This window comes from Eublepharis macularius, chromosome 5 (assembly GCF_028583425.1).
Source record: "Eublepharis macularius isolate TG4126 chromosome 5, MPM_Emac_v1.0, whole genome shotgun sequence".
NCBI classification, from domain to species: Eukaryota; Metazoa; Chordata; class Lepidosauria; order Squamata; family Eublepharidae; genus Eublepharis; species Eublepharis macularius.
In genome coordinates this window covers 101,804,736-101,816,807 of record NC_072794.1, presented here as the reverse complement: position 1 = coordinate 101,816,807, position 12,072 = coordinate 101,804,736, and the positions used below count along the sequence as shown (strand labels likewise).

Below are 12,072 nucleotides of genomic sequence, written 5' to 3'. Positions count from 1 at the left end.
CCGAGGCGACTTCCGGGGTAAAGACCGTCGTGCGCTGTTCGGTTGCTAGGAGACCGGAGAAAGCCGCTCCGAGGAGCTTCTGTCTGTAACTGGGAAGCCTTTTCCAGAGGGGCATGGCAGGGGCCGCGAGGACCACCAAGGAGCCCCTCGACCCCGTAAGCCAGAACAAGATCTTCTGCGAGACGGTCCAGAAAGAACTGCGATGCCAGCGGCTGCATACGGAGTACGGGGTGAACCCCCTCTTGAAGGGTACGGGAGCAGAGCGAACCGGGGACGGGGGCTAAAGGCCGTATGGGGCGATTTCCCCATCAACACGGCTGATCCTTTTCGGTGCAACAGAGCGCAAAGAAAGCAAGTGAAGCTGATTCTTGACAGTCAGAGCTACCGGCTTCAGCAGCATATCAGGAATAGGAGCAATAAATCGGGGCGGCGGGGGGGGGGGGGGCTTTGTTTTCTATTGTTCCAAATTTCTCCTTAACAGTTGTCCTCTACAGATACACGAAGTACATTAAAGAGAGACAGGCTTCATGATCCAGGAGAAATCAAGACTAATCCTGTAAAACAGTGCATGTCCAATAGGATCCGGTGTGGGAGGGTACTAATAGCCCAAGTTATGGGATCCACCCAGATCACCACTTGCTTATGCACTAGGTAACAACCATAACCTGCTGAAATCTGATTCTAGGTAGCTTTTTTCAAACTGTTTCTTTCTACTTTAAAAAACCACTCCTGGCAGTTTAGAGATAGTATGTCTACACAATTTGTTACAGAATTAAAGGAGCAGGCAGGAAGACAAGTAAAGTAGCTCAGATTCTACACAGAAGATTAAACAAAACAACCTCTCACTCCATTCATTGTATAATCTGTTAAAATCCAAACTCAAGGGAGAACAGGACTGTTTTTGCCAGGCACTGGAAAGACCCAGTCCTCCATCCAAAGTGAGTTCTACAGTAGAGGCATATGCTCTGATGGCCGCCCACCTAATTTCATAAAAGGCTTGCAATGATTATCTCAGCTGGTTCATATAGAGACAGAAGCATCTCTCTTTAAAGGTGGGCAGCAGGCAATAGCAAAATTATGCATCAAGTAACTAGAACACATTGTTTCTACTGTTCGAGCTAAACTAAAGTATCATCTTAAATACTTTAAAAGGCACACAATTCCTGATGAAAGGAAATTAATCACTTGCTTGTTCTTAGCTGTTTTTTGCCCCAACTTCTGCATGAGAGCTGTTAGTGGGAGTTGTCTGACCCACAGGCTAGCTATGTTCAGACAGCCTTCACCTTGTAGTGCCCTTTCTTAAGGCTGTACATATAGCAACAATTAATTCACAGCCTTTTGCTGTGGTAGGTCCAGTCTGCTGGAATGGCTTGCTGGAGTGGGGGCAAAGGCACCCTTCACACTAATTGCATTCAGGAAGGTGTGCAAGAGTTTTCTTTCAGAAGGCATTTGTGGGGAGCAGGGCTCATTTTGAGGGAACGCACAGGAACGCTGTTCCAGTAGTTCCCCAAAGAGGTCACGTCAGGTGGCCCCGCCCACCTGACTCTTGGCCATTTGGGGCCATTTTGGCCTGGATTAGGGCTGAAACAGCCCGGATTGGGCCTCTGGTGGGTGGTGGATCACTCTCCCACTCAGCAGTGGCCCGATCCTGACTATTTTGGGCCCCTTTTTGGCCATTTTCAGCCCCTTTTGCCATTTTGGGCCCAATTTCGACTCTAAATGGCCAGGATTGGGTCCAAAACAGCCAGGATAGGTGATATCAGGGGGTGTGGCATATGCAAATCAGTTATGCTAATGACACATTTCCAGTAATGGCAAGGGGTGTGGCATATGCTAATGAGTTCCTCCAGCTCTTTTTCTACAAAATGACCCCTGGTGGGGAGTAAACTGTTTTGGCAGATCTGGCTGAATTTTTAACTTGTATCTTGTCAATGGACTGTTAGGTTTTTGGATCCAACCCACAACAGCCATCGTTCTCTGGCCGTGAAAGCCTTCGACAATACATTTTTGTTGTTTGTTGAGACCAATGGGACAGAGCAGGATATGATAGTCAAAAGTGCCATCAAGTCCCAACCCCATAGGGCTTTCAAGGCAAAGAGACATTCAGAGGAGGTTTGCAGTTGCCTGTCTCTGCATAGAGATGCTGGACTTCCTGGTGGGGGGGAGGTCTCCCATCCAAGAACCAACCACGATGTAAGCTAAGCAGGGTTAAAGATCTGACTAGCCAAGGTCATCTAGATCAGGGCTGTACACATGCAGGCTATACATATTTTAAATAAATGTACTAATCTGCATTCTTTTTTGCTTTCAGTTCACACCATAACCACAAAGCCGATGTCTTGGCATGATAACTTAGAGGAGCCCGCTGATGGTAACTTAGAATGAGCCCTTTATTTAAGTCATGAATAAGTTGACTCTTGCTTTTCCACTGAGATACAGAGAAATATAGGTTACAGCCTTATGGCTTTTGCCATTACATTTCTGGCAGTTCAGCCTACATGAAAAGGAAGATACTCCCCCCCACCCTTCATCTAACAAGCAGGCTATCACAAAATTTGCAGCACAGTCCCACTTAAATTATGCATGCTAACATGCTATTTAATAAAAGGAAATTAAGCAGTTAACAGTGCACACAAGTGGGGAACTGCAAGGACTTGCAGGGATAATCTCATTTAATCTTCATCTACTATTTCTTCTTTCCCTTCCCTGGCAGCCCCCATAGCTTGTCACCATGCACTGCTGCTTTCCCTCCTTCCCACCCACCAAACTACCTCCATCTGCCCCTTTCTTTTCTTCAGTCTTCCCTCCCCCTTGTAGCCTCTACTGGGGAAAACAATGGCATGGTTATGCCAAATGTATTTGGATGGGGCATCTCTCTCTCCCCTGAATCCTCCCTCCACTCACTATCTCCTGCTGGCAGCCTCCATATTCTCAGCTTTCCCTGCATCTTTCTCTCCTTCTTACCCAGCAACAAACCAACCTTTTATCTGTCCCTCCATCTTTGGCTGCATTCGTATTTATTTACTTCATTTATATCCTGTTTTTCTCCACAATGGGGCCCCAAAGCAGCTTACAACAATCTCTTCTCCTTTTTATCTTAACAACTCTGAGAGGTAAGTTAGGCTGAGCGTTTATCACTGACCCAGTTACCCAAGTGAGTTTCCAAGACAGAGCAGGGATTCAAATCTGGGGTTTTCCCAGGTCCTATTATGAAACTCGGTCCACTACTGGTTTTGTGGAGTGGCTGCTGTTGAACAGCAAACAAGCAGTTGGGTAAACCATGTAGTGTAGCAAGTTACTCTCTGGCTGCTGCCAGACTTGGCCCTGATGAGTTCTCCTTCAAAGGCTAAAACAAGCCACGGAAAGGAAACCAAGGCTTGAAGGCTGGCAACAGCCACTGAGGACATTCATTTCTTAAAGCTACAGGTGCTATTTTTATCATTTGGAGAGTGTGTGCGTATACAGACACACACGACAGATCTTTATATAAATCTGAAATATATAATTTGGAGAGAAGCTTTATTGTATAAAGTTGTTTTAATGTTATTTGTATACTGTTTTATCTGTTTTTAACTGTATTTATGTAAACTGAAATGTTGTTCTCTGGCCTGAGCCTGCCTGGCAGGGAGGGCAGACTAAAAATCTAATATAATAATAATAAATGTGTATGTGTATAAAATTTAGATTTCATATTTTCTGCAAACCTGAGGGGTTTTTTTTCAGATCTGTAGGAAGATCTGTCTTGTCTGTCCATGGCTCCAATTTCTGGCTTTAAGTAGCCACAGATTTGGCTACTTTGAGAATTAGATACATTGACATATGTTAGCTCACAACTTCTGATGTATTGAATTCACACTCTAGACTAAGGAATTCTCTTTTAATACCAGTTATTTAACCCTATAGATAAATTCCTGAAACTCTTCCATCATGCTGCACTAGAACCAACCAAGAAATACAAAGAACCACAAACAGAAAGCCAGGAAATTGGCTGGTTTTCCACACCTTTGGTGAGTGGCTTTAATGAGGGTTGTGTGGTGTTAAGAATTCCCAGAACTGCGAGGCCAGATCAAGCTATTTCTAGTCACTATAGGGTCAGAGAAAGTCTTGAAATGCTTTAGGATTATCAGAAATCAGATTCTAGCTAGATGGGGATTGGCAGATTTTCAATTTGTTATTTCTTTGTGCCAAATGTTTTTAAATTATGATCAAGTTCTCCTTTGCAGATTAGTACTGACCGGAATGATAGCAGACTGAACTTTCCAAGCCGAAGCACTGAAATCACCAAATATATGGCTGCCATGTGGCGTCTCAAGGAGATGATGAAGGACAACAGATAAGGTGGACATATCATAGGAATTTGACAGACCCCAGCCATTACTTTAGGATTTCCAATCTGCACTCTCCCAACTGTCTCATTTAGCAAAGTAGATACTGTAGACAAGGAACAGCTCTGCTGAAACATTTAAGTGCTTGCAATAAACCTGCCACAAAATGTTGCCTCTGCCCTCCTATATCTATTTTATACAGAAATCAGTTTTTACTAAATGGAAGATCAAGTCCACATTGAGAAGCAATTGAAAGAAGAGGGAGTTTCATAGCAATTGACTGGTAAGAGACCACATTCAGCCCCTCAATGCAGGGGACCCAGTGGTCTTAGTGGTGGGTAGACTGAAATGACTGAAACCACAACAGCTACTATTTCAGATAAATAACATCAACAGCCTGTGCCAGATGGCACTGTCTACTCAGCCCTGGGTGCCTGTACAGAGTCAAAATAGGAGTCCAGGTGCCTCCCCGGCTTCGCCATAAAACTGATCACAGATCACATCCTCAGTACCCATTCAGCAACATTCATAGTGAAAGCTGATAGCGAATTGCTGAATGAGCTATAGCTATGTATGAACTGCCCAAGTAGCTTATGGGATCAGTGATGATTTCCCAGCATAAACATCTGTATGAAGTCAACAAACTTTTTCAAAACTATTTAATTCCTAAAGAAAAACCAGCATGGAAGACAGGCAACATGGAGCGACTGTTTGCATACAAACCCACATGTGACACTGAACTTCAGTCATTAGCATTTGCCATCTTCATAGCTGGGTAGGTCATGGCCTACATAAATTCATGGCTACATGCCTAGTTCCTAAGGAATGCCAGACTTTACAAGGAAAAAAAGTCCACCCATTTCATTCCTTATCGAGAACGGTTCTTCATTTTCTGTCTCATCTTTTTTCCAGGCCTCTTCTGCAAAAATAAATAAATAAAAATGTAGCACTGATGATTCTTTCATTATCTTTTTCCCACTTTGTTCCAGAATGTACCCTCTAAACAGTCTGGTTGTAGAAAGAAACCCCTGAGGAATCTAGATGAATACTGCTTATTAAAACTACAAAATTACCTTTTTTACCAAACTCGTCCAAAATGTAATCCTCCTTTTCCCCTTCTGAGGTAAAAGTCTAGCCCAAAACTCCTATTCACCACAGGTACTTACGTTAGCACCCTTTTTTCCTCCTTTCCCAGAGCCCTTATAGTGGGCCATACTAGGACGAAAACTGGACACATCATTGTGACTCTCTTGAGTGTTCCACTTCGAGCCTTTCTTTTTACCACCAAAACCAAATTTCTGATTCTTGTAGCGTCGTTTGGCATTTGGTCTGAAAGAAAAACAACATCTGGGATGATTGGGTATGAGACTACTGTTTACCTGCCACCATGCCTTCTTACCAAAGAAGAAAGTTCTCCTGCCTCAGCTCTCTAATTCCCACATATATAAACAAAGATAGCACATTGCTTCTCAACTGCCATACTCTAAAGGGGTTCCCAGTCTTGTTCAGCTTGTGAGCAGTACTAGATTTTTTAAAACAAGAGTGGGCACAACTACAGAATGGCTGTAGTTGACTCTTTGTTTTGTAAGAGATGCTTTGTCAAACAAGAGAGCCAGTTTGGTGTAGTGGTTAAGAGCGCGGGACTCTAATCTGGAGAACTGGGTTTGATTCCCCACTCCTCCATTTGAAGCCAGCTGGGCGACCTTGGGCTAGTCACAGTTCTCTGGAGCTCTCTCAGCTCCTGCGGGGATAATAGCATACTTTGTAAACCACTCTGAGTGGGCATTAAGTTGTCCTGAAGGGCGGTATATAAATCAAATATTATTATAAACAGAAAATGGGTGCCAGAAAACCAGCTAACAGGCACTACATTGGAGATCACGGCTCTAAAATAAAGGCTATTTTGTTCAGCATCAAGGGCACAATGGAAACACCAAGTCAGTAGATGACTTGCACACGTGGCTTTCAGTGCCAAGGCTTTAGGTCTCACCAACCCCATCTCAGTCCTCCAGCTAGCTGTGGTGACCAAGCAGTGCTAGTCCCAAATGTTCAAAGTCACAATGCAGCTTTCTCTGAAATGTGATGATTTTTAAACATGAAGCTCCCTCTCTGCCATCTGGTTATGTTCACTTTCATATATGCTGCTCTTATGTTTTCAAGTTTATGCAAGAACCAGAAATTTGTATTTTAATAAAAAACAATTCAAACTGGAAAACATGGTTCAAAAATATACTTTGAGAGCTTAATACTGTCTCCCATTTCTCAGCTGAGAAATGTTGTGCATGTCAGCTCAATATCAACAGAATATATAACAGTAAAATACCTTTCAGTGCATCAACTTTTGTTCTTGAAAAACCATGCAAACATTTAAGTTACACAACTTTTTAAAACAAAAAAGCGATTGAAAAAAGGTCTGTTAATAGAAATGTGAAAGAGTGATTTCTGGCTAAATCCCTCCACTTGCCAGGATCTTACCCTTTCTTTATCAATTGGCCTCCAGTCCCATCTTTCTTCTTGCCCTGAGAAGGTGGTGGCTGTTCTCCCTCTAGGAATTCCAGCTTGTCTGACAGACCTGCATAAAGAATTGCAATGATGCTAAACCACAGAAGAATTCCAAAATAAGCATTGTGCACAGGGGACCAGGTTTCTTTCACTAGACAAGATCTCTACACATTAGCACTTTTAAAATGTTCCATGATCTCAGGTGGTAGGTCATTACAACTCCCATTTTATAGACTCAAGGTTTTACAGTACAATAGCTGCAACTGGTCCACCTTTGGACATACTGAAGATAACAGTAACAGATGCCCCAAAGGACTCAAATATACCTAGTACAGCCATCAGAAAAGACAGAGGTACAAGCAACCTCTTCTTCCTGGCATTCCCAAATCAAAAATCTAACATGTATCAACAAATTCATATATAATATACTGATTCAGGGACACTGATAGTGCAATCCTAAGCAGAGTTACACACTTTTAAGTCCACAGAAGATAGTAATTGTGTGCCAGGGTCTCTTTAAGACTAGCCAACTGATTTCAGCTTAGAAAAAAATCCCTAATGTTTTCACCAAAAAATGCAACCAGACCAACAAGCTGTAGAATACGCAGGCAAGCTTAAGGAGAAAGCTTGATGAGTAATAATAAAACAATAGGCTCTAGCAAAAATACTAGGTATAAAGAGACCATTACAAAGCTTGAATGCAGGTGAGGCTTCTCTTCAGCAAATACTGATGTTTGTGGATCCCATAAGTGACAAGCCATCACAGACCAAGTTGCTGCCCTTATAATCTAAGATCAAAGTCCATACTATCTGCTGGAATAGTTTTTCACTACAAATATGGGCATATTAACTGGCTTCTGCTACGCAGCAGTGACAAGAGATTCTTACTTTCCCCCTCCTCAAACACTTCATATGCAGTTTCTCATGCCTCTGATAAGTCAGTGGGGGAAGAGGAGAGAGAGGAAGAAATGGAAACATGCCTCACCTTTCTGATATTTCTTGACTGCCTGCAACATTGTGGATTTCTCTTTTTGTCTCTTCTGCAGCACCTCAGTTTGTACCTATCAAGAAGCAGAGTATGAGCCTTGCTCTTCCTTGTATCTCAGCAGTTCCTCATCCTGTATCCCAGTCTTTCCCAATGTGCAAACATATGCATGTGCACTGAACTAAAAATTCCTGTTTGATTATTCCCAGTAACTGGATTCCTCTGTCAAAAGATTTCATTCCCTAGACTTCTAAGCAGTTTGGTGTGTCACAGCTCTCTCCCTACACTTCAAGTGAGTGGCTCTTGTCCCAGTCATCTCACCTTTTTGCCATATTTCCTCAAAGCACGGAGCTGTTTGGCCCTTTCAGACTTTTCCATAGCTTCTTGTTTGCTCTTCAGCTTTTGACGAATCTAATGAGGAAAGACCAAACAATATGCACGAGCTTGGGACTAGTTTACAACAGTGACTCTATTCTCGGGTACCGATGCATATTTTTAAGACTGCCGTGTTCCTAAATACGGCATTTCACAATTTCTGCAATATAGCTGCTACACAAGAAATCAGAACAACATACAGAACAGCCATCCCGTTAGTCTATAATGTCTACAAAGATACATCCCTTACTCACTAGCAAAGTCATTTGTACTGTCGCATCTTATATAATAATTCTGGCTATAATTATCCAATGCATTATCTCCATCCTTGAGAAAGGAAATTAGGATGCCCAAACACGTTAGGGATTTAATATCAAAACCATGCTGTGGTAGTTATTCTTAATTAAATAATACAAACTCTAAAGATATGATCCTGTGTGTAGTCCTTACACTAAAGAGAGCACAATAACTATGCTTGCCTATGTACCAGAAAGTTAAGTAAAAGGATATTTTCAATACGACAGAAACTATCAGTCAGGACCTCAGGCAAACTGAATGCATTAATGAAACACTGATAAACTGAGCACATGGCTGCAATGCATTAAAATGTGCTGATTTACTGATTCTTCCAATTAATTTATTTCTCTTTCTAACTGCACAGATCATATTCTGATTTACATCCTCAACAGTCAATGGGATATCTCATTTCTGCTTGTATGCCATTATGTTCTACCAAAAAACATTACAGTCATCTTCAAAATGTGAGCCAACTCACACTGGATAGGCAAAGCAGCAAGTTTGCTCTTGGCCAGTTTATAAATAATGAATTATCTGCAGTACAGTGCACAATGCACAGAACTTTGCAGAGGCTATTATTTTCTCCATTTCATTCTCCCATCTTTCTTGGAAGTATTTGTATGTGGAAACAACAGTGTATCGGACTGGAGATGCTACAGTTCTGGAAGATGAAACAGAACTCTTTAGAATGAGGGAGAGACACAAATGTAACAGATACCTTCTGCATCTGCTGGTCAGATTTTGCCATCTCTGCAAAATAATCATCAGGCCGCCTAGTAAGGACTTTGAGCTGATGTAGCCGAGGCAAGGCTTCCAGCACAGATGCTTGAGCCTGATGATAACTGGAAAAATAAGAAAAATGACATCAACACTTTTATATCCTGTTGGAACCATGTGTATTTCATGCCCTGATAAGGTAGGTAAGTAGAATACATGTTCTCTCTGTTAATGGGCCATGCTAACATACCTTTGGAGAAAATAAAAAGCACAAACAATCCCTCTTTCTCTCCTTTCTCATTGTCATTAGGACACCCAATGTCTTGTAGAGATCACATTTTTTGTTTTACATTGCACTGTTCTTTTTATAGGTATCAGGCAATTCATGGCAATTGCCTTCTGTGAGCCTGTGTACAATGATGTACTCATGGCATTGTGACTGTTGCCATGTGCTGATTAGCCATGCAGAAGAGACACCCATTTACACAGCACTCTGCACTGGTGATGTGATTAGTGACTGAGTTTCTAAGCCTTTGGTGGGAGTGACTAAGTTAACTTTTCCTTCTATTTCTACAGTTCTTGTACTGTTGACTTTCCCTCCTGTACGCATAGGATGGCATCTACATAATGCAATACACCAACAGCTATCAAGCATAGCCAGATCATAAGATCGACTTGGCAAGATCAATGCAATGTTTAATAAATATATAGTTTGCCCTTTTTAAAGCAAACATTGTACATAAAGTGTATGTAGCCAGCTCCCTGGAACCAGCTCATACATGCAGACTTACAAACTCATCTCTCTTTTGAAGTCATCCTCAGGGTCAACTACATCTTTGTCAGGTACGTTACTAGAAGGAACATTTGTTTCCAGACAAGAAGTCACATCAAGCCTTTCTACCCAGGCTAAATGTCTCTGGAATTCAGATAGACACTGTTTCAATCCATCCTAGAAAGAAATATATTAATAGCAATTAATTTCAACATGTAAACTCTTCTGTACATTGACTTGCATGTCATCTTACCCAGAACTAAGAATTTGAAAGGTTCCTGTCCAAACACACCCTGAAGATATCATGGTGACCCTCACATTGATACATCCATCCATTTCCCTAAAGTATTTGATAACTCCCAGGTACCCATCCAACATCATATGCAACATTCAAGCTGTTTCCTAACCACATGGATGCCTAAGTATTTTCTGAGCATTCGGTTCCTCCCATCCTACTTCAACTAGCAAAAGAAGTTCAATCTGAACAATAATAACAAAACCCAAAACATAAGTTTCCTACCAAATCTGAAGGGAACTAAATAGACTACTGTATTATAAAATTTCCAAAAATTTAGCAGTCATGCTAAATAAATGGCAACATTTTTACCTGCCCCCACCTCTATGATCCAAAGGGACAATGCAGCAATCACCCTGTATCTTGTGTATAACACTTTAAAAAACACCACCAAACTCAAGCCATTTCAAAAATGCAATTCCTGGCTGCCAAGTAGCAAGCTCACAGTATAATTGAACAGAGTGATGGATACCCCAGCTAAATGCTATCACTCAGAAGCTCAGCATATCCATAAAGGTTATAATCACCCAGTACTCACCACATTGTTGACAGCCTTTGGTTGTCCCTCAAGCACAACATTTAGACCTGGCTTTAATGAACCTTTAGAAAATGCTTTCTGTAGCTATATTGAAAGAAGGTGACACATAAATAGTATCCCAAGAAACAGCTGCACACAAATATCAACAAAATTAGCTCAGCAGTCATCCACAATTCTTAATAAAAGAATATGTAATATGAAAGTAGGGCCCAAACTGAGGTTCTCAGGCTGCTGTTTTAACCCTTACAGGAGTACTTTTGGCTTGAAATAATATATGCTGCGTCACTGAAAACTGGTGTTATACTAGAAACAAACCTCAGCACAGCCAAATTCACTAAATCACCTTAGCCAAATCAGTATTTTCTCCAGTCTCAGCCTCCCCATCCAATATGGAAACCAATAATATTGGCCTACCTTGCAAGACTGTTGTTATATGTATTTTTGAGATAATATATACAGGTATAATTATGACTATATAAAAACAATATACTTTATCCACAGCATTCTGTTACAAGCCATCTTACAAAATCTGTGAAAAGCCATTGCTGTTTTTAAGATGCAAAGTTAATCACACCACTGCCCTTGCTAAGTTGGAAGAGTGGCTTTTCACCATACTGTTAGAACTGTGTCTTTCTCCACAGCATGGCAACCTGAAACTTCCCCTTACCACTGAATACAGAATGCAACTCACCTCTCGGTCAGTGATAACAGATTCTTCAGAATCTGAGGACATTGAGATATCTTGTTCCATATCCACCTACAGCCTCACAGGCTGTGTTTTGGGATATCTGGACTTCGTAACCACCAAGCTGTAGTAGGAAAAAATAATAATGAAGCACACTTCTTCCCAAAGGCGATGAAAAAGATGGGGTTGGTTTGCCAGTCTGCTCTTGGCAGCGCTCCTTAATCTTTATGAGAAACTCAGCAGGTGAAAGTTGCCCACCACATCTGCATGCCGACAAAAGCTCCAGCCGTTGGGTTTCTGCTCATCGCAGAACATCTTTTGCAGGAAACAAAGCGACAGCCTTAGATGGAAACCACGAGCGCGACATTTTCAGGCGGCCACTCGGGACCAGCCTCCGACCATGGAAAGGGAAAAATACCCACCCCACTTACTCACCCAACCTCCACGACCGACTGCGCTCTCACAAACCACGAGGAAGAGCGCTCCACTACTTCCGGCCCTTGAGCGACGGTTGTTACGGGCTTCCGATTCCGTCGACGCTCTTTCGTCGCGCAATTGGGACGCCATCTCCATGGCAACTA

The 12,072-nt window shown here is 42.0% G+C and overlaps 2 protein-coding genes across 2 annotated transcripts; one reads left to right on the top strand and one right to left on the bottom strand.

The window, feature by feature from the left end:
• The first annotated feature begins 57 nt into the window (after nucleotides 1-57).
• Nucleotides 58-4,868, top strand: CFAP144 (cilia and flagella associated protein 144). Its single transcript, XM_054981943.1, has 4 exons — nucleotides 58-249; nucleotides 2,312-2,371; nucleotides 3,904-4,007; nucleotides 4,224-4,868. The coding sequence occupies exons 1-4, from the start codon at nucleotides 114-116 to the stop codon at nucleotides 4,335-4,337; spliced, it is 414 nt and encodes a 137-aa protein (XP_054837918.1). The 5' UTR covers nucleotides 58-113; the 3' UTR covers nucleotides 4,338-4,868.
• A 101-nt stretch (nucleotides 4,869-4,969) lies between these two features.
• On the bottom strand, nucleotides 4,970-11,996 carry EBNA1BP2 (EBNA1 binding protein 2). Its single transcript, XM_054981941.1, has 10 exons — nucleotides 11,927-11,996; nucleotides 11,498-11,615; nucleotides 10,807-10,890; nucleotides 9,993-10,150; nucleotides 9,203-9,326; nucleotides 8,134-8,223; nucleotides 7,813-7,888; nucleotides 6,801-6,897; nucleotides 5,492-5,654; nucleotides 4,970-5,244 (listed from the first exon to the last, which is right to left on the bottom strand). The coding sequence occupies exons 2-10, from the start codon at nucleotides 11,555-11,557 to the stop codon at nucleotides 5,194-5,196; spliced, it is 903 nt and encodes a 300-aa protein (XP_054837916.1). The 5' UTR covers nucleotides 11,558-11,615; nucleotides 11,927-11,996; the 3' UTR covers nucleotides 4,970-5,193.
• Between the last annotated feature and the right edge of the window lie 76 nt (nucleotides 11,997-12,072).